Genomic DNA, 22600 nt, shown 5'->3' on the forward strand with positions numbered 1-22600 from the left:
ATTTTTGTCTTTATATCACAGTGCCCGTCTCGGATAACATATGACAGTTTGCCTCCAGGTACCCAGCAAAGGGTTTTAGGTATTGGGTACTAAGCATGGGTTAGTGTTTCAGAAGACTCTCTCTGAACTCTCTCTGGGGATAGGGAAGGGAAAGGAGAGGAACAGGGGAATCAGGAGAGATGACTGGCAGTGTACAGGCAAGGGAAACGGAAGTCCTACCCACAGCAATGTTGCATAAGGGGCGGCAGCTGGGTTAGAGCCTGTCTTATCTTTGAAACGGGTCTAGTCAATATACCATCTATCACGCCCACATCCTGGTCCCGAGATTCCTTATCCCACCAAGTTCCATGCTGGGCTTGGTCTCTGCACCAGCCAGTCCTAATCCAGTCTCTTCACTTGACCCCCTCCAGGCTGCCTGAGACAACTGTGTAGTGGCACTGGAGGAGGCTGTGTGTCTGGCCTCTTTCCAACCTGAAACCTTAAAAGGATGGGGTCCCATGAAACCCACAGTCGACAATTAATTTCTTCCTAATGGGGCTTCAAGCCTCCTCTTTTATGAAGCATTTGATGACCTCCCATTAGAGGGAATTTGCTGGAAAGACTCGCTGGTTACATGACAGCACTGAAATGTAGAGATGGGAGGAGGTGTCTGGACTAGAATGAAAGGAAAATAGAGGCTCTTGTTCCAGTGCGTTGGCCCCATTTCCTTGCCACAATAAAGTGTAAAGACAAGTTATAGGGCAGCACCCCTCTGCCAGACTATTCCTATAGGCAAGGTTGGCATATACCTCTCTCCACAAATGCCCATGATGTAAGCTGAACAAATCCCACAGACATACAGAGATCTGGGCTGTTCCAAATGTTCAAAAAGGGAGTCCATGGTCCTGTGTGCACACATGAACACACATATACATACATACACCACACACACACACACACACACACACACACACACACACACAAATGATCATGGCACTTTGACCTGACCACTTTGGTGCATCCATTTAGACACAAGGAACACTGTGTTCTGACTGCCTTGATGAGATGGCTTTTACACAAAGAGATTTTTATAAGGTCTAAAATTAAACTACTAAACTTTCAGCTTAAAAACAAGCATTATTATTATCCAGTGTTATTTGAAAAGGACATTTCCACCTTTCCACTTAACCTCACTCTCTTGATGACCTTAGTCCTGGTGGGGTCTGGTAGAGGAATTTAGAAATCAGTAAGGCTTTTGGAGGCTGCCCAAGGAGCACATCACCTTACAATAAAAAAATAAGTCCATCTGGTAAGTGTTCCGTGTTGTTGGCAGAATGGTCCCCAAATCAATCTTGGAGTCACAGTGTGCTACAGTATGGCTATACAAGGATATATGCAGGCCACACCAGCATGTGCCCACACAGCAGCACAGAGAATCCCCTGGCACCGAGACAAGCATGTGTCTACATGGACACACAGGCCCACACACAGCCTGTCACCATCCGGTTGACTGGTGGAATGACCTTGATTTGTGGGAACTGTGAAGACTCAGCCTATGCTGAAGTCAAGCTGAGAGGAGGGCATGGGTGCACGGCGTAAGGGCAAGGGTGCCGCTCTTGCAGCATCACACAGGCAGAAAGGGCTGCTCCCTTTGGGTGGTCCTGGGCCTGATTGTGTTCAGAATCCAAATGGTGGTGCTGCAACTTCCGGGCCCAGCTACTCATCACTGTGCAGCCAAGGGTGAATCACAGGTGTGGACAACATCATGAAAGGAGCATATATGTGCTAAGGTAATGGGCCTGGTGGCCCTGCTCTGCATATCTGTTGCAGGGCCCTGGTACTGTCTTTCCTTAGGTACTTGCCCTATAAGGGAAAGAGGTATCCTGTTGGGGTGGGAGACAGCCAGGTAGGAGGCTTGACTCTGACTCAACTGCAGGGTGTTGGCTGCTGAAGCAAGAGCAGAAGGAAACAGGAAGGCAGCAGTCTCCAGACAACAATAAGGTAATAATCCAAACCTGTCTTCTAAACAGGAACACAGATCCTGGGGATACGGGCAGACATTCTTTCCTTATTCAGAATAGACTGGTCAGATCTCAAGACTCTCTCATATCTCTTTTCCTTCACAGGCACTCAGCACACACAGGTCAAGCTGGCCCTGCATCTGGCGAAATGAGTCTAGTAGGGTATACTGTCTTTCCCTTCCTTGCATCTTGATACACACATGAAAACAATGGAACCTCTCATTCTCAGGGAGTGCAACACTGTCCCAAATCCTTGCTGATGTTCTTTTTTTTCAATTCCCAGTTGACCACTGATTTCCTCAGTTTCATTTCTTTAGAGGTGTTGGTAGCTCCTTCTACCCAGCCATCTGCCACTGTCCATGAACCATGCAGGGCCCAGGTAGTCACAGAACTGCCTTACTGTCTGAAACCTGAGGGGGAGTTTCTGAGGCACTGGATGGAGCCACCATGAATATGTCCCCAGTGTTGTATCCAGAGTAGGAAAAGCACAGCTCTGTGAGATCACAGGACTGCACGGATGTAGAAATCAGAGGGGATGGCTCCCAGGCCTCCTCCTGACACTACTGAAAATTACCAGTAGAGCATAGCTGAAGGCAATTTGCTGTACATCAGATTAATACGTTTCTAAAAAGGAGAGAGAGAGAGAGAGAGAGAGAGAGAGAGAGAGAGAGAGAGAGAGCGCTGTATCCTCAGGCAGATTGGCTCCTATTTGTCTTTCACAAGTTTGGTAGGACAGTTATCCTGACATCTTAACCAAAGTGTCCATGTGATCGTCGCACATCTGTGAAGAATTCCTCACTGTCATCCTCATCTCCAGTACAAATTAAGTCAAGCTCCATTTGTGGGGGCCTTGAGGGGAGATGGTAGGGTTAAGGAAACACCAGGCAGAAAGCTAGATCTCTGTGGAGGCCTCTAGATGAGGAGCATAGCTTTAAGGTAAGACCTGGAAAGTTCCAGAGGCACACCCCTAAAACAATGCAGACTATTGTCATTCCTCTTGGGTTGCCCAGTCGATAGGGCCCTATTGTTGAAGACATCATACACTTTAGTATTTTACAAAGGGCAGAAGAAAAAACTCAGGACAAAGGGGCAAGAAGATGAAGGGAACCCATAAACCTTGCTGTATGTTAAACAAACTATTTTCTTAGTGAGAAACACCCATGAAAGAAATCTTGGCAATCAGAAGATAACGGCAATCTTGGAAAAGGTAAGTAAGTAAACTGTCTAGAAAATAGTTTCCATGCACAGGGTTGTGAGTCAGACAGACAAAGTATCGGGTGCATTTATAGCTTAGCAAATCTGCTCTCTGACGGGATGAGGGTGCTGGATGTATTTGATTTGAATAATAGATGTCAGAACCACCTGCCAGACTCAAAACTGAACCACTCCTGGGAGCTGCTGCTTGAAGACATCTGGGACCAAATCTTTGGAAGATGATTATCTCCGATTCTGTGGTCCAATTCTGCTGGGCCACATTCCTTATTGTAGTCACAGGAAACTGAGACCCCGAGGACAAAGAGCCCCAGCCCATAGCCACCAACTAAGCCAGGAGGAGGGCCCAGATGTCAGCGTTCCAGACCCCTGCTAGCTTCAAGGCTTTTTTTGCTCTGCTGGAAAATAAAAAGAAAATAAAGGGGTGGGGAGAGGGAGAAAGATTTTTGTGTTTTGATGAAAAAATGGAGGAAATTTATATTTATTGTGGGTGTGCAGTTGTCATATGGGTTGTCCAGTAAGATGTTAATCAAGTCAGGTGTTAATCATATCTTTATAGACTCATCCCCTGAAGCTAGCAGTAGCATAGAAGGTATTGTGTGATAGATCAGGCATCTGAACCTAGTTCCCTTGGCTCTAAATCCTGAACCTGCCAAAGTAACAAAGATCTTAGGTTTTGGAGGAAATGGGTGGCCTGGCATATTCCTCAGGAATTTCAAAATAATAGAATAGGTAGGATAAACAGATAGGAAGAGTGACATTTGTTGTAAGGAAATGGCTTGTGTGGTTAGAGAGGCTGCGATGACTCAAGTTCTGTAGTTACTGTCTGGAAGAATAAGCTAGGTAAACTCAGATTCTAGTCCAAAGGAGGGAGCAACGTGAGCTCCAGTCTAAAAGCCAGCAGGCTCAAGACTAAGAAAATTTCCGTTCAAGTTCAATGGCTGGAGGAGACTAATGGTCGGACTCCACAATCCAGCTGGAAGCATTCTCTTTGTCCCAGGAGCCTGGTGTCTTATTTAGGCTTCCTCCTGATTGGATGAGGGTAGCCTGTGTTATCCAGTTTACTAGAACATATTAATCCCATCCAAAACTACCCTCCCACACAAACTGAACTAGCACTTCACCAAGTATCTGGAAAGTCACCGCTCAGATGTATCACTGCAGTGAGAATAGAGGAACCCACCTACAGCAGAGAGAATAGAGATAGATCTTTTGGTCCATGGGCCAAGTGCCAGGAGGCTGAATCAGGGGCTGTGGTTTTAAAGCCTGAAGTCAGATATGTTGCTATGCATGGAGCAGAATGGCCACCAGAAGCTCCTAGAGTGGCTGGGTTAGCCAATGATGAGGAATAGGAAGGTAAGAGTCACCACAACTCTCACCAGTCTCTGATGGCATAGTCCTTCTGACCATTGAAGCTTGGAGAGGGAAATTGGTCCATGGAACAAGGATGAAAAGAGCCCCATCCCTGATCCTCAGATCCTTACTTGTCCTAAGATCTCTTCAAGGGGAGCAAAGAGCGTGGGAAGATGAAGGGTATTATATTTGTTTCTCAAGGCTGCTGCAACAAGGAACTTTCATTTAGGCCACTGAACTCAACAGAATTTTACTCCCTAGGGATCATAAAGCTAAAAAAAAAAGTGTTCACAGGCTCCAAGCCCTCATGAGGTTACATGTCCTTTTCATAGCCTCTAATGGCCTTCTCTGTGGCTGGTGTGAGGAATGATAGATGACCTATAGACACAAGTACTAGGCCATATAAGCCCCTGGTCCTAAGGGAGGTAGCCATGTTCAGTTTCTTGCTCTGGAATACAGTATGCTTGGAACTAGGGTTGTATTCATTTTAGAGATGAAAAAACCGAGACACAGAAAGTTATCAAAATTTGCTCGAGACTCTTTAGCTATAAGACAGGCACCCAGATGTGATGTTCCAGAGTATGGTTGTTTCAATACTTTCCCAAACACACACCTGGCACCTGATGCAGTGTAGTAAGCACACAACAACAAAGGAGCAAATCTTTATTAAGTATAAGATAAAATCGCTGTCCTAATGTCATGTGGTCTCATGCAGAGAGACAAACAATAAACGAACAAATAAAGCAAAAAGTAAATAGTATGTTAAGTTGCTAGAGATGCTTTACAAAGCAGAATATATGCTGACAGTGGTACGTATGACCTCTTATTTTCACTGCCTATAGTGTATATGGGGTAGACTTAATGCTTTCATTATGTTGATATTTTAAGCAATAAATGCAGCCTTATGATGTATACTTTTAAACAAAGTTGAGTATTTTACCATTAAAACTTCCAAAAGTTGTTTGAAGATCCTGTTTACCAGATTAGATCTTTTCCATCCTAAGCCTCAACTTTCCTATTCAAATCTACTTAAATAATGTGGGGATAAGAAGGAAAAGCTGAAGAAGAAGAAGGAGAAGGAGAAGGAGAAGGAGAAGGAGAAGGAGAAGGAGAAGGAGAAGGAGAAGGAGAAGGAGAAGGAGAAGGAGAGGGAGAGGGAGGGGGAGGAAAGAGGAAGAAAAAGGAGAAAGGAAAGAAGAATGAAGGGGGAATAAAGGACCTACATGGTGGGTCATAACTATATGTAAGTCCAAGATCATTCCATATATGAAGTATAAATATAAATTTTTATTATAGTTATTATATGCTATTGATATATTGTATTACATTATATATTAATACATAGCATTATATAAATAAAATAAATTTATATAAATAATATATATTGTTGTATATATATCCAACAATCAGATCCAGAGCCATAAAGTCTAATTTTTTCAAAAATATATTTTTAAATTATTTCTTGTGTATGTGCATTATTGGAGGCATATAAAGGTCAGAGGACAACTTCGTGGAGTCAATTCTCTCCTTCCTCTTTTACTACATTCAGGGGATCCAACTTCTATTTGCAGACTTGTGAGGAAAGTGCCTTTATCTGCTGAGCCATCTCACTGAGAAACCTTCAAGCTGTAAGAGGTTCAATGATGCATGAACTGGGAAGATGGTAATTGACAGCACTATGCCCTGCAGAGTTCTAGCTTTTACTGTGAAGAGCACCTTAGCCACGGTCTGGCACAATAACCCATAAAAGTCTAAACAAAGCATCAGAAGAGACTGAAAGGTTTGTTTCTGTGAGAACACACCTGTTCACTGTGGACAATGCCTCTAACCCTTAGGAAAGAGACAGCATGTAGCCTGTACATTTAGTTTGCTAGCTTAACTTTAGGAGGGGGAATCACAGGCAGAATGAATTAAAAAATTATGTTAATGATCTCCTGAGTTTGTTCCTAGGTTTTGCAAGAAACAAGAAATGAAATTACATAGTTAACAAAAAAGATGGAGGAGATTATTTTGGGTTTCTCTAGCCCCACAGAACCTCACAGCAATCAGGAAGATACACTGTTGGCAACTGCACTCTGCAGATGAGGCAGCTGAGATTCAAACAGGTGGCAAACTGTATCTGAGGCCACAGAGCTAAAGCATGAACAGCACATGTAAACTCCAACCAGCCTTGATGCGTTAATAAATCAGCAAATATTTCAGGAACACAATGACCATGTGCAGAGAAAGAAATAGAATCACTACCTCACTCCAGATACAAACAAGAACTTAAAATTGTATAAACTGATGACATGACCATTCTGTGGTATGGTTAAGGGAAAGTTTTTTTTTTTCTTAATTGTAGGAGACAGTCAGGGGTGGGAATAGCCAGAGATATCTGGAAGAGTCTAGAGCAGAGAGAGAAAGAAGTAGGGTGAATGTGGACAGCAGACTGGATGGACCTGGCTATCTCTGAGAGGGGAGACCTGCAGAGGATAGAGAATACAGAAAGTAGAATGAGAGAAGCACGGACATAGAAGAGAAGGGGAGAGAGACAGAGAGAAAAGACAGAGACAGATAGACAGAGATAGATACAGAGAGAGAAGGAGTCAGACAGAGAGAGAACGAGACAGACAGAGAGAGAACAACCAATGGGAAAAAATAAAGTTGAAATTGCAAATGTGAGTAGTGGCATTATTCATGAGAGACAAGAGGTAGGAGTAGATCAATACATAAATAAATATATGCTATCACATGGGTAGAGCCCCAAAACATTAAGTTCAGTGAAAGAGGACAAGCATAATCTCACATTATTTGATTCATTTGTTTGAAATACCTAGAACAGGCAAATCCCAGAGACAGAAACTGCTTAAATGGTTGCCACTGAAAAGGGTCTGGATACTGACTGTTTAATGGACATGGGTATGTGTTGTAGTAATTATTTAAATCGGCCTCTGGCTCAGGCCGACTATCTAAGCTGCAGCGGCTCTGCCTAGCCCAGCTGCCATGTTTCTCGGCCGGAGGCCACGTGTATGCTGCAGCTAGAAACGGCCAATTAGAAACACTAGCCCTGCCACCCACGATACATCAGCGTGGGAGATGGCTCAATCTTCCACGCTGTCTCTGCAAGGCTGGGCATTGCCTAGACCATCCCGCCATCCACATGGGCCCAGTAGAAAGATGAGACTCTGATCCTTAAAGATTAATCAAACGCTATGTAATTGGTAATGATCAGTAACAAGATACCCATACAATCAGAAGTGTAACCCAATACCAACCTAGATATACCAACTACCTTTGACTGCTACAGACATGTGAACATCCGCCTCCATCTCCTCTCTCTCATTCTCCTCTCCTGTCTCCTAGCTCCTCCTCTTCCTTTTTCCTCCTCTCCTCCTTACTCCTCATCCTCCTCTTCCTCTCCTAACTCCTCCTACCTTAGCTCCTCCTACAGGTATGTTTTTCTCTTTTGTTTTTGTTTTTTTTAAAAAAAAAACTTTTGACACAAAAAGGGAAGAAAATGTTTTGAAACTAAAGAGAGATGCAATGCAAATATGTTGAATGCCAGAGAATGTTAACACATTCAGATAATTAAGTACCTTTGATGAAAGGACTAATTCAACCTCAAGAATCCTAAGAGGGAGTAAGGAAACAAAGATGCATGTTACTGTGGTCACTCAGAGAAAGGATGGATCAAACAAATGTTCTGAAGTTTAAAGGATGGCACATTCAAGCTGAGTGTCACTGGACGGGTGAGTTTTGGGGAGGTGTTAAGATTCAACAACATCTAGATTTCAGGTATGGATTACGAAAGTGCTTACCTAGTCTGCATTAGAGTCAGGGTTTGATGCACTGTACCACCTATTACATAAAGCCACACATGTGTGCTATATGTTTGTAATTGTAGCATGAGAAAGATATTAAAGGTCATCTTATACACACTTCAAGAGAATTCTGGGCTATGTAGGAATTGTCTAAAAAAATTAACTAAAAGAGGTAAATATTACCTTTTAAAAATATATTTAGAAGTTTAGTTACCCGTGGACAGGCTGATAGCATTATACAATAAACACTATACATTTTTTGAGCTTACTTGTGAGCCTTCCTTGATGCCTAGGGAAACTGAGTACCTGAAAGTTTAAATAATTTCCTCAGAGCCTAATAGATTAAAAAGTGTCAAATACAGAGGCTTCTGAAGTCAAGTCATGTCCTGCCTCCATCTGTGCAGATGTTGCCTACTGCATGGGAAATGAGTGAGGAGATGAAAATGAAGAAGCCAGATACAGAGGGCAGGAAGGGCTGCACTATGCAGACCTGACTGGCCATTTGGTGGTCAGTTGAGAGAACATGGAGGACATGATGGTTTGGGGGACAGGAATGTCTGAGACAACTCTGAGCATCAAACAGACTCAGTGGAAACAGTACAAGTGGAAATGGACAGAGGAGGGAATGTCTCCCAAATGGAGAAGGAAAGAAGACAGACTGAGCTGCGGAGCCACAGACAAAGAGAACAAGAGCTGGAGACAGGAGAAGCTATGGAAAAAGAGCAAGCAGGACTGGGCCAGTACCCTTGAAGGCTCATCTCATCAGGGGCCCTACTGACCTCTCTACATGCTCTTCCCCTCATTCCCCTTGATCTCTGGAAAGAAGATGGATCAGTAGGTAAACAGATGCATGGACAGACAGATGGATACATGTGTGGGATAGATGGATGATTAGACAGACAGTCAAGTGCGTGTGTAGATAGATGGACAGGTGAATGATTGAGGGATTGAGTGGATGGATGGGTGGGGAAATGAGCAACAGAATGGATAGGTGGGTGGGTGGATGGGTGGGTGGGAAGATGAATAGATAAGTGGGTAGATGATTGAATGGATGGTGTCTTAGGTAGCATTTCTATTGCTGTGATGAAACACCATGACCAAAAACCAAGTTGGGGCAGAGTTTGTCTTGTACTTCCATATATCACTGTTTATCACAGAAGGAAGTCAGGATAGGAATTCAAACAGGATAGGAACCAGGAGGCAGAAGCTGATGCAGAGGCCATGGAGGAGTGCTGTTTACTGGCTTGCTCATTGTGTTTTACTCAGCATGCTTTGTTACAGAACCCAGGACCACCACCCCAAGGACAGTACCACCAACAATAGGCTGGGCATCCCTTATTAATAAAATGCCCAACAGCTGGATCTTAATGAAACATTTTCTCAATGGAGATTCCCTCTTTTCAGATAACTCTAACCTTGAGTCAAGTTGACATAAGACTAGTCAGCAGAGGTAGATAGATGACTAGGTGGATAGATGGAGAATTGAGAGATTGGATGAATGTACGGTGGGGTGAGTAGAAGACCGAGTGCTTGGGTGGGTGAATGGATGGCTGGACAGATGGAAGAATGGATGGATGGATGGATGGATGGATGGATGGATGGATGGATGGATGGGTGGATGGATGGATGGATGGATAGGTGGATGAATGGATGGATGGATGGATGGATGGATGGGTGGATGGACAGATGGATGGACAGATGGAAGAATGGATGGATGGATGGATGGATGGATGGGTGGATGGATAAATCAGTGGAAGCAAAACATAGGCTTTGCTGCCTGCCTCTTACATGTTTTGCAGTTTGCCAAAACACTGGTCCCTTTCAAACACACTCACTATTTAGATGACTTGCTATATTTGTTCCTCATCTAGAATGCTTGTTCAGCAAGTACAGGGGTTCATGATGACATCAGTCCCTGGCCTGTGCCTGCTGTAACAACAGGGGCTATCGCATATTAAACAGTAAATATGTGTTGTACCAGTCACTGCCTCTCTATGAAAAAAGGCCTCCTTATTTCAAGGGCTTGCAGAGAACTGAGGGGCTAGGGAAGGTAGAAGGTCAGGATCACCCTGGAAAGGGGAAGGCCTAGAAAGCAGAGGACCCTGAGCAGCCTGTGAGCAGGAGATAAATGGGTGGGTTTTACTGACAGGAGCTTCCTAGCTCCTGTGACCTACAATCCCTATGGAGTACCACTGCCCTCTTGTGGACTATACCAAGGATGGCTCCAGGCTGCAGCTTCCCTGCCACCCAGCAGGCCAGTGCTTCATGGCCCAGCTTGCTCAGCATCTTCTGTCACTGGGGCAGCTGCAAGCACAGCCCAGAGAGCATGTCCTCCTTTTTGAGTTCACAGCTTCCCATCTGTGTCTGCGCAGTGCTTGTGACATCCACCTAGATCTCTTGCCATGGTGCGCATGCACAGCTGCTTTGTGGTCATCCAAGCTCTGAGGCCAATGCCAATATCTGCAGTGCTGTGAACTCTGGGCAACACTGAGTGGCTGCTGACCCCAGGCAGGGCCAGGCCCAAGAGGCTTGGGTGCCTTGCCCTGACTTAGAGGTTGGCCATGCCACACCCTGTGCAACAGAGATACAGTGACTCAAAATACCTCAAAAGCCTGGTGGGCTTGGGTGTCTGCATGCAAACATGCTTGCATGACTGACTGGCCTGTTGTGCTGAACTTACACATCTCACCTAATTAACTGAACCTTTTAGCAGTTAGTAGATTGCACACCAGTAACTGGAAGTCTAGATTCCCAGAGAAACCTGAAAACTGTGATCAACTCCATCTGGACCTGAGTTCCCACCTGGGCGTGAGAGGTGAGAAGGGAATATGCTCTGTCTCCTTTGGTGGCAATGCACTGTCCAGCAGCCCGGTCCTTTGCCAGCCTGTGCTCTCCCATGCTAAGCGCCAGAATCATGTAGGGATGTACTTGAGGACCCGTGCAGTTTTCCTAGAAGGGGAAGACCAGCCTTAGGAATGTGGCTACCAAGGAAAGCCAGAGCAGGGAGGGTCCCTGAATGGTGGGTGAGTGAAGGAGTGATACAGTCTGGGATAGCCATGAGACACCCAACACAGGCGCCCCTTCCTCCTCTTCTGGAGACCTTCCCTTCAAGATCAGTTCACAACCTAAGCAGTGTAAGAAAGGAGGAGTGAGGCAGTGTCAGCAAGAGCAATCAGCAGCAAGAGACAGAACATGGGCTGGTGCTGGGCAAGTGGTTGACTACTCTGACCTCTTCGTGTGGTGCTGTCCTCTCTATCCACAGATGAGAGAATCGAGGCTCTTAGATTTAGGTAAGAAAGACACACAGCTAGAAGGAGGCAATGATTTTGAGCTTCCCAACTCCCCCTTCCTGAACCTCAGAGGCTGTGTGTGGGCTTCAGAGGGAGTTCAGCCATCTGCTTTGGATTCACCTGAACGGGGACATGTGTCATTCGCATTAACCTCCAGGACTCATAGATCTGAGTGCACTGAATGAGACCATGACAACAAGCAGCCTGGCATCTCCAGAGAGCTTGCCAGAAATGCAAGTTCTCAGGCTTCTTGCTCCATGTGGTCACAAGCCGTACAGGAGGTGTTGGTGCTTAGGAAACGTGAGGTGTGTCTCTGGAAAGATTACAAGCAGCACACAGGTGGGCAGGAGGCAGCCTGGCTATGCAGCTGTACAGCACCCTGCTGGGTTACTTGGCCCATGACTACCTGTGAAGAAGGCGTCAAATCACAGAGGGAGGGTCGTGATGTGGAACTGCAGCCTGAGCTGCCAGCTTCTTTCTCCACGCCATACTCTCTTGATGCAACAGAGTCTGTCTCGGACTCCGTCTACCCTGGCAGCGAGTTCAGGGCATCAGATGCCCTATATAGAATGCTGGGGGATTGTTGTTCCTTCCAGCAGCCTGCCCCATCTTCCTTATCTGTCGTATTGACAAATGAGCCATGTTCCTGGAAACCCACCCCTGCTTATGCTACCTGCTAGCTCAAAGTTACCCTCTTGTACCCCCCAAAATGCTGAGTCTAGGTAGTTTTCTGCCCTTCTGGGTGCCTTCCAAATTCCCATGCATCACTGATGATGAAAAACCAAAGATAGTCCCTGGTAATTAGAAGCAGGACAAGGGAAGGTTGTGATAGAGGTGACTAGATGGAGACCCCAGTCTGTTTTGGATGTGGCTGGTTCTGACATCTGTTGAAGGATTCCCACCTGAACACTCGCAGAGCCAGGTATGTGACAGAGCATGATTCATGGGTCCCTATTGGAGCTCCGATGAAGCTCAGCTGTTACAGGCAGCAGAACTTTGGCGCTCAGGCTAATGGTACTCCTGGGTGAATGCAGATGCTTACAGGATTCCAAAGTCTGCACACTGTTGTGCCATTTAAGATTCCTTCGTCCCATGAATAGGCTGCATACTGATTAACCTTATCCCTGAGTGATGTCATAGCTCTGACTGACTTTCCTAAGCCTATGCAGTGATTCTTGCAACAATGACTATACATGCATTGCTCAGAAATCTAAGTTGTATGACTATTTTCTTTTGACCTGTGCCCTGGAGCTTAGAAGGTTTTGTTTTCTTTAAGTCTAGTTTTGCTTTGCTTTGTTTTGTTTTTCTTGGATTGACAGTTCTTTTAATATATACTATGTATATAGTACTTCATGTCATTTACTAATGTCATTTTCAGTGACATCAGTATTGACTTCATATAGACAGGGGACAAAAGCTGGGTTTCATTATGTACCAAGTACAAAACATGTGTTCATCAGTTACTATAGACATTAGTTGTATAAGATCAGCTTTTAGGATGACTCAGTTTACCACAGTGGCTTCATAGCATTTTACATCAAGACTTGAATGCCACACAGTGCTACCGTGTTTCTGTAATGGCAGCTGGGATCCTGACTACCTCCTCTTTGATTGCTTTACTTTTGCCTGTTTTACTGCTGCTACTGCCATTGCTACTGCTAAACTTGCCAAATATTTGAAGACTCTTTTCATGAACTTGGAATCAGGCAATTCAGGTGGGAATTCACCATATTCATTTGTGACTCTATCTCCTGCCTCATGTCAGGAACACGTGTGTTGAGCACTTTTGGCAGAAGCACAAATTTCAATAATGGAAAAACCATCATTGTAACTATTGGATTCATCAGAAAGTCTGTCCAGTTCTATGACTCCAGTCTAATAATGTGAGAAGGTGGACCTGAAGATTTCATTTGGAGAGGATAGGGTAGTCCGACCACTTTTATTATTTTGATGCAATTCACATATCTTGCTCTCATTTTTTGTTTCTTTTTAAGTGGTATCAACTCAGGCAGGATCAAACTTGTAAGCTAGAGAAATAACTTCTACTACATAAGAGCCAGATGAAAATTCATGAACTATAAAACTCACATCTGTCTTAAGAAAACCAACATGCCCTTCTCCGTTTACCTGCACTAGGGACAAGGAGATCCAGTCCTGAAGCTCCACCCCGGAAACAACCGCACGCCCCTTAATCTTGTAATGATCTCCCTGGCCAATCCTACTACCTCATGGGCCCTCAGCAGCAACCCTGGGGGCACCAGCAAGAATTTGACACTCCCTGAGAGCAGTAGAATGGAAGGGTCCTCATGGAATGTCCAAAATCACAGAAGCATTGATGAGTCAGGCCCATGGCCTAGAGCTTGAAAGTTTTATGGCCACGGCAAGCTACTAAAGTCTTTCCTTTGGGGACGTCAAATAGAACCTGGCTTAGACATCCCAATGCTTTGCTGCCTCAAGGCACCCAGCTTTCTTTTAAGTGTTGTGTATGTGGCACAGAACCCCCAAACCTGAGGCTTGCATCTCTACTACTTTTGCTTTGCCTGGGCTGTAGAGGAGTGGAAAGAGCGAGCTCTGAGCCAGGCACAACCCTTCTTAGAGCTGTTATAGACTCCTGAGGTCACAATGAAAGCTGATGCTCAAATCCAGAATCCTAGCCTAGTCATGGGATGGGAGGGCGAAGGTTTTGTCTGAGTCTTGGCTTCTTCTCCAAATTCTGTCTGCCTTCATAATCACCTTCCCAAGACAAGAGGTCTTTGCTTTTTCCTATGGTGTTATCCCAACTCCTGCCACCAAATGTAGAAGGTAAGGTAAAGGCTCACAACCTGTGACCTATGGGTATGAGTTACCACCCAAGCCCTCAGCCCATTGTCTCAGCAAAAGCAAACATCTACAGAGCCAGTGTGTGTCTCCAGTCAAGCTTTATTATTCTGCAGAGGGAACTGCTGTGGCCTGCCCTTCACCTCTCCTTTCTCGTTGGACAGAAGTGTCCAGGCCCTCCAGACCCTGCTCCGATCCAGAGATTATAATGCACTCAAGAGAGAATAGCTGTGTGTGCATGCAGATATGTGTGTATATGTATAGGTATATACATATGTATATATATACATATACACATATATATTTTGGCTGTACAGTATTTATAGGTACAGAGAAAATAGGATTAACATTACAATGATGGCTGCAACTCACCACAATCCAGTTTATTCAGTCAAAGACAAAGAAAGCACCACTTGGCCTCTGAATGGCTGCTAGGTTTCTATCTGAACAAACATAAGCACTAGATGGGCTAGATCAGGCTGGTATCAAGTCCAGGTTGGCTAAGTAAGACCTTCCTTGTGTTTTCCAGGGTGTCTACTCTAGGAATAAACTGTTCTTTTCATTTTTAAGGACACTTGATTTTACTTTTTTTTTTAAAGATTTATTTATTTATTATGTATGTGAATACACTGTTTCTGTCTTCAGACACACCAGAAGAGGGCATCAGATCTCATTACAGATTGTTATGAACCACCATGTGGTTGCTAGGAATTGAACTCAGGACCTCTGGAAGAGCAGCCCCTGCTCTTAACCACTGAGCCGTATCTCCAGCCAAAAGTACTGTTCTTATAAACCACCACTGTGGGCAAAAGGTATGAGGATAGATTTGTGTATCTTGCTGCCACTGCCAGCTTTGGCCTGGCCTGTGTCATGGGAATGAGCTAATTCACTTGTTCTATGACCTTGAGTGCCCAAAGGCTGCCCACAACTCTAGGGAGTACTAGATAAAGTGTGGGTTAAAGTAGGGGAGGATGGTTCATTGGTATCTTGGGACTTGAGAAAGAAAGGTTCTCTATTCTCATATCCCAAGCTATCCCAATTCGTCATGTTACCTACTAAGGGCCCATAGGGCCACTCTCAATCTTCTTCATAAAGGTCAGCATCATGTTTACAAAAATAAAATGGATTGTGGTGGTTGGTGTTTCCCTGTGCTTACCCCATCTGGTGTTCCAGACCTGTATTCGGGGTCAATGTTGGCCCCAAAGGCAGGACCAGACCTCATATTCAAACTCAAAAGAACTCTAGCACCAAACAAGATGGCCTGGCTTCTTTGGTATGGCAGAGAGCTCAGGCTGCACCATGCTCTCCACCTTCTTCCCCTGCTGGACCTCCAGATACAGTAGCATCTTCTTGGTCGGGTGGACAGCAATGATCTTCTTGCCACTAACAAGATTCTCTTCGTTTGTGAGATCAGAATGTAGTATGGGGGATGAAGGTGGGTGGAGGTAGGATACCTACGCCCTCTTCTCTTATGTATGTGCAGAGTAGCATTAGGATGTGAGAGGATAGGCAGCTGGGCCACCTAGGCCTGGCTGTGTCCCTAAAGGCTTCTCAGTTCATATTTCTACTCATTTCTTTGGTGGCAGGAGCCTGGGCAGTGTCAGCCCAAGACTCACAGCTTTGTTTCAGGGCCAGCTGCCTGAAGTGTTGGGAAAGAGTCTCGGATCTTTGCCACTTCCATGGCACACAAGTGCCCAAAGACTTTGTTGTACCAGTCAGGAGAACGGCCCCTGGGGAAGAAGAAGCAGGTAGATATGAGAAATTGGGTTTCCACCCAAGAGAGGAAGGCACTCATTCCCACACTGGGTGTCTTCGACATAGGGTAGAGGCTCAGGGCCAAGAGGGTGAGGCAGACATCCCAAGCCTGGTACCTGAGGTCAGCGCGGCAAATATGAGTGAGTCGAGAGCGACCCAGGCCACAAGGTTCCATGAGGTACTGGGAAGTGAGCATGAGGGCACGCACTCCAGACTCTGGTACAGGTTGCTCAGGATCCAGGGACTGAGAGACAAGGAGGCATCCACCACGAGGCAGGTCTGAGCGCCACATCCTGGAACATGAAGTGGCAAGAGCCCATGTTCAGATCCCTGCTGGTGACTGTTGCCCCACATTTCTGGTCCCTGGAGCACAGCAGGATGGTAACAGGAATGCCTCACCTGAGCACCACGAAGTCACGGCAAGGATGAGGGGCCATGCTGTCAGTGACATAGTGGTACAGCTCCACACCTGGCATCAAGGCTTCCAGCACCTGGGCCCTTAGTAGGTCCTCATCCCACAGGGCCCGCTCCCGAAGAACACGATGCAGCACCACAGCTGGAGGGGCAGCCACTTCTGTGGATACCTTCCACATCCGAAGTGGATGCCCATCTGGTGCCTACAAGCCAAATGGGTAGGGATAGAAACAGTATCAAGTGAGAGCACTCCAAATTCATGCCAGTTCTCAGACTGCAGGGCCTGAAACTCCCTTTCTGTGGCTACTGGGCTCCTTGGCTGACCAGACCCAAACCCAGATTCAGACCCAAACAAACTGGCAGGTACCCATACTTCCCTGTCCTTCCTATATGCCTGCTTCTCAGCCTGTTCTAGAACACAAAACAAAGATGAATCGCTCACATACAGATGCTTACAGGACCTATGGACAATGTGGGCCTAACATGTGGTATTCCTGGATGGGGGAAGACAAGGAGGTGATTATCCTTAATGGATTTCCTGTCAATGTATTTTGCATGTGCCAGGTTCACTGCCAGATCTCTACCTTCACCCCATGGGGAAAGCTTAGTTTATGGTCATTCTATATACAGGAAATATCTGGCTTACAATGCCACTCAAAATGGACACCCCAGAGACAGCGAGTTCATTAACAGAGGGGCAGTTTTAGGAGCCACCTACAGCCCTAGCCCAGACTGAAGGCACTGGATAGAGAAAGCTCTATAATGTGGCATCTAAATGTGGCCTGGGAGAGGTTCTTACATGGAAGCATATCAGTCCAGGTAGCAGGACAACAGAAACAGAAACACAGAGCGGGTATTGCAAGGGGCTTTGCCTGCCCAGGACCAAGGGAGACCCAGGCATTTCAGTGAACTACATCATGGTGGTGCTGAGTCTCAAGTAGAGCTGTGGAAGAGAACTCGGGAAGCTTGTCCCAGAAAGATGCATTGGCCTCATATGGCCCCCGACTCCTTCAGACGCTCATGCAGCTGACTGTTATGCCCGCAAGTACCAAGCAGGGGCCCTGTAAGGCTGACAGAGCAACTCTATGGGACAGGCCTACTGCTCTCTCAACAGCCTACAACAAAAGGAAGAGTGTGATGCTCACCTTTCTACAAGCCAGCTCTGTGTGCTGAGGCCCCGGCACATTGGTCCAGCCCTTGAAGCGTTCTGCAGCATCCCGAAGCAGCTCCTGCACACTCTCCTCCATGTAAAGGTTCAGACTCACCCCAGCAGCCTGTGCCTGCCTCAGCTCAGCCAGAGCTGGGCCAGGAGGGCTAAGCTCAGCTGCACTGTAGGAACCGCATAGTTGCACCACCATATCCTGGGGCACCTGGAAAGGGACGCGCACACACACACATACACACATACTGAGTGGATGCTGTGGGGAGCAGGGTACCCCATGAATGTCAATGTAAAGAGTAAATGCAGATGCATGGCTACTGTACCACAGTGAGGCAGATAAGGAACTGAGGGAGAAGGTTCACAAATCAGAGTCTGAGGAGTATGTGTTAAGCTGGGCTCCTTGCCTGACTTGAAGTCTGTGATGGCTAATCTTGGTTGTCAACTTGACTAAAACTGGAATCAACTAAAAACCAAGCAGCTGGGCACACTTGTTGAGGATTTTCTTTTTTGGCTCCTTTGAGGTGGGAAGACCCACCCTAAATCTGGGCCATTTGAGGTCAGAAGACCCACCCTAAGTCTGGGCCACACCTTCTGGTGGCAGCCCACATGAAAAGACACGTTAAAAAGAAGCTTTTTGCTTTTATCCTGCTTGCCCTCACTCCTGCTGGCAGGTTTTCCTCTCCTGCTGCTGAGGCATTCCTTCACTGGTCTTGGAACCTATTTTGGGATTCCAACATAGATCAAAGACCAGTCTCATGGACTGAACAACTACCAGATTCTTGGCTTTTCTATTGGGATACAACTATTGTTGGACTAGTCAGACCACAGCCTTTAAAGCCCTAATAAATCCCTATATACACATATATATTCATTCTATCAGTTCTGTTCATCTAGGATGGTGGTTCTCAACTTTTCTTATGCTGTGACCCTTTAATACAGTTCCTCATGTTGTGGTGAACCCCAATCATAAAATTATCATTATTGCTACTTCATACCTGTAATTTTGCTACTGTTAGGAATTGTAATGTCAATATTTTGGGAGATAGAAAGTTGCTAGAGGGGTTGCAACCCACAGGTTGAGAACCACTTCTCTGGAGACCCCCCCACCCCCAATACAGAGTCTAAAGATCAGGCCTGATAATTCTGATAGTCAGATAGCACAGCCTTTCCTGACTCACCTGGAAAAGTTTCTTGCAGTCACTGATCATGTGTGACAGGCCTTGGGTGGCAGCCATGTTCTCACTCAGGTCCCTGGGGCCTGGCCGGCCAACCAGGCTGCGTTTGCTCTTGATCCTAGAAGGAGATGGGGACAGAAGAAGATAGTACTAAGGCAGAAGACAAGATGGATGACAGCTGCCTCTTAGTTCTTGGGAAGCCACCTTGTCCATCTTGACCATAAAATCATTTGGTGTCTTTTAAGAGAGGCCTGCTCCACAGTGGCTAATGCTAAAACCCCTTAGGGTGAGGGCAGGAATGGCACTGGTACCTCCCCAAATCCCATGGAGCCAAATTCTCCTGGACTGGCCCTGGCATGCGCTACCCGGATCACCTGGGTGAGGAGCTGTCCTTCTTGGAGACATTGAGGTGGAAGATGGAGGGTGCCAGGCACACTGCCAGGTTCCCAGCTGTCATCTGGTTTTCCTCTGCAGAGGCAATGTCACTTAGGAAGTAGAGAAGGGTCTGTAGCACTTCTCGGTTCTCGTCAGGGAGCAGCAAGGTGGCAGCTTGCGCCGCTGCCAACCACTGTTCTTTGGGGAGGACTGTAAGACAAGAAAGGCACAAGGGCCTTCTTTATTTCCCCAGAAGCACCAGCAACAAGCTTCCTGTTTTCCAGAATGCATAAGGCCCGACAGTCTCTAAATGAAAAGGTCAGATGGGCTCTGTGATGTCCCTGGTGGCTAGTTCTAGCACTGTTCTAATACACAGGACAGCCTTTGGGAAAGCCCTTTCCTTGGGGCCTATGCCTACCCTACCAAAACTAGGTTTGAGGGAGTAGTAGGATGTGACCCCTCTCCGAGTGCCTTTTCAAACCCAGAGAGTAAAAGTTCCCATGAGCCCATGCAGCTGGCTGCCAGGTTCATTTCCCACAAGCCCTCAGGATCAGGCAGGCTGAGTGTAGGGCAGGTTACTAAGGAAAGGTCCAGGTGACTTACGCTGGTAGATTTGTAGGAAAGTGGTGGTGAGCTTGCTGGTAAAAATGGGCTCAGGAAGGTCTCTGAAATACTGCTTCAGTAAATCAGCCACATCGTAGGCCGACTGGCCCTCATAGCAGACGTTGTCAGGGGAGGTCTCATTCATTTGACGTAGGCTCTGAATCCTGGACTTGACCCCAGACTTGCGGAAGATGCCCACCTAACCCGTTCAGGGAAAGAAGAGAAGGGAAACTGTGAGCCCAGGACTTTGGTGTCGGGAGCATAGGCCACCTGGGAGACTGGGAAGCCTGCCAGGCTTCCTGATGGGCTCAGCAAGTCCAGAGGGAAGGCAGTTTACAGCCTGATGCCAAAGAGAAAGATGGCTGTCATGGAGAAGAGGGCGAACAGGTGGTCTTAGGCTAAGGCAATCTCTGAAACTAGGAAGACTACATAGCCTGGGACAGAAAGAAGCTGCCCCCAAAGTGGGCAGAAGGCTCCAGCCATAAAGAAAAGAAAGGAATCTGGCATCAATCCTGCCGAGCCTTGCAAGGAAAGGAAAGGTTTCTGGTGAGTAGCCAAACCCAAGAGAAAGGGGAGAGCAGTCAGCCTTGAGCCTTCCTCGCCTCCCAGCACCCCTTCTATGCAGGCTCCCTGAGGAGGACTCACCTGATCTAGGCACTGGCTTCGTAGGTAGCGCATAGCTTGCTGAATGCTCTGGGGCAAAGGCTGGCCTGTGCGCTGCACATGAATGAGGGGTGGTACCCCAAATACATGGTGTCCCCGGTAGTCTGGGGTCTTGTTTCTTTTCATAAACTTAGGCACTGACCTGTGAGGAAGTTAACAAGAAATCAGAAAAAGAGAAGTCAGCTTGAAGGCTATCTTTGTCTAGAAGCAAGAGAAGTAGGGGACACATTATGTCCCCAGAAACCACATCCAGTGAGTGCTTGCTTTAGCCTCAGCTGGCAAAAGCCATAGGAACATAGGAGTCTTCATCAGTAATTCATGTGGCCCACAGTAGGTCTTGAACTTAGAGGAAGGACCATTAGGAAGGAGAAGTACACCTACTAGGTGAGAGAAGCCTACATAGAGGAGGTGGCAACTCAGTAGACCACTACAGGACAGAGCGCTAATGTCCCACAGGAGGAATAAGGCACTCCAGGCAGAAAGGACCACATGAACGAAGGAACAGAAAGAAGGGCATCTAGTCCCACAGGCTGTCAGATGACACTGCTTGAAAATGGGTGACTAAAGGGCCAGAAGGATGGGGCTACCCCAGAACATGAGAGGATCATTACAGAAAGGAATCTGGACAGTGGGAAGCCACAAGGCTGTTTATTTACTCAATACATGACAACCAAAGCATACTTTAGGACAATCTCACTGGTGGAAGGGAGGATGGGAAGGAGAAAGGACAGCTGGAGGACCTGGGGATTTCCAGAACATGTCTATCCTAACACAGCCACCCCCGCTCCATGCCTCCTAGAACAGTACCACTGGCCTGTGGCCTCAGTCTATCTGACTGTTCTGCCTCTGGGCTGTGCTCCCAGGGCATAAAATCTAAGAAAGTCCATCGCTCCTGTCCTGCACAGCTCAAGAGACACTCACCACACCCAGGCCTGTTTGTGGGGCACAGTGTACTTCTCCATGAAGCCAGTGAGCCGCAGCAGTGAGCCCTTGTGAAGCAAGTTGATCTGGCCTGCAAACTGCCTGTTGATCTCCAGCGACTCTGAGTTGAGGCTAGGTCGGTGGGAATTCTGGAAGCTGTGCCAGCGAAGTTTCCTGAAGAGAGAGGGACAGAGAGCACACAGGTTTGCTAGGCCTTAGAGAAGGCCATGTCCTTCTGGTCCCTCTTTATCACCTCACCCCATCCCTGCCCAGAAAGGAAGTATAGGGAAGTGGGAATACACTGAGTGCTACTACGGTGCCTTGGGGTGGCAAACGCTTGGTTTCAGCCTTTGGGTCACCCAGGGTTCAAGAAGCCCTCATGGAGGGTAGTACCAAGTTCAGACCCATTTAGTCCCAAAAGGCAGTGCCAGTCTCAACTCGTTCTAAGGCTATCGTGGGAAGAAACTCTCATCATCAAAACTGAGAAGCAGAGGCCATCTTTAACACCCTTGCTGCTAAGATGAGGAAACCAAGTCCAGAAAAAGCATCACTTTCTCAAGGCCACACCAGGGTTAGAGCTTGTACTGAACACTCAGAACTCCAGGTTCTTGAACTCAGTCTGCTTTTCTCTTGGGACTGGCTGCCTGGAAATGATCCCCTGGCCCCCAAGAACTTTCCCCTGGGCTTTATGACTAGAAAAGCAGATGAGAGAGAAGGCAGAGACTGAGCAGGGACCCCACCCCCATCCCTACTCCAAACTCCTACCTGCATGGTCTGGTAAGTGAGGCCCCGACACCTGAGTCACGCCGTTCACGGGGTACTGATGCTTGCGGTCCTGCCAGGGCGTCTGCAGCATCAGCCTCATTCACGGAGTTGCCACTACTGTCAAGCTCACTGGAGGAAACTGCCGTGTCAGAAATGGAATGCCCTTCCTCCACAGACAGGCTGGAGGCAGAAATAGGCTCCGCAGCTGAGTTTGCTTCTTGCTCAAGATCCTGGGCCTGAGCTGGAGCCTCAGCCTCAGCCTCAGCCTCAGCCTCAGCCTCAGCCTCAGCCT

At 46.8% G+C, this 22600-nt stretch overlaps 1 protein-coding gene and 1 pseudogene across 1 annotated transcript in view; both read right to left on the minus strand.

Annotated features, from left to right (window-relative positions):
* Window positions 1-13219: 13219 nt before the first annotated feature.
* LOC114623363 lies at window positions 13220-15697 on the minus strand (annotated as a pseudogene).
* Stard8 (StAR related lipid transfer domain containing 8) overlaps window positions 15145-22600 on the minus strand; it is a 30441-nt gene continuing 22985 nt past the window's right edge. Inside the window, exons 6-15 of the mRNA XM_028770018.1 lie at window positions 22309-22600; window positions 21544-21717; window positions 20605-20764; window positions 19960-20158; window positions 19356-19566; window positions 18985-19099; window positions 17790-18014; window positions 16630-16847; window positions 16347-16523; window positions 15145-16205 (exon numbers count right to left, since the gene is read on the minus strand). The exon at window positions 22309-22600 is cut by the window's right edge and continues 97 nt beyond it. Of these exons, the coding sequence (XP_028625851.1) occupies window positions 16088-16205; window positions 16347-16523; window positions 16630-16847; window positions 17790-18014; window positions 18985-19099; window positions 19356-19566; window positions 19960-20158; window positions 20605-20764; window positions 21544-21717; window positions 22309-22600 (1889 nt within the window). The 3' untranslated portion in view covers window positions 15145-16087. The remainder of the gene's footprint in view (window positions 16206-16346; window positions 16524-16629; window positions 16848-17789; window positions 18015-18984; window positions 19100-19355; window positions 19567-19959; window positions 20159-20604; window positions 20765-21543; window positions 21718-22308) is intronic.

Source organism: Grammomys surdaster, unplaced genomic scaffold, assembly GCF_004785775.1.
Source record: "Grammomys surdaster isolate TR1022 unplaced genomic scaffold, NIH_TR_1.0 197, whole genome shotgun sequence".
Taxonomy (NCBI): domain Eukaryota; kingdom Metazoa; phylum Chordata; class Mammalia; order Rodentia; family Muridae; genus Grammomys; species Grammomys surdaster.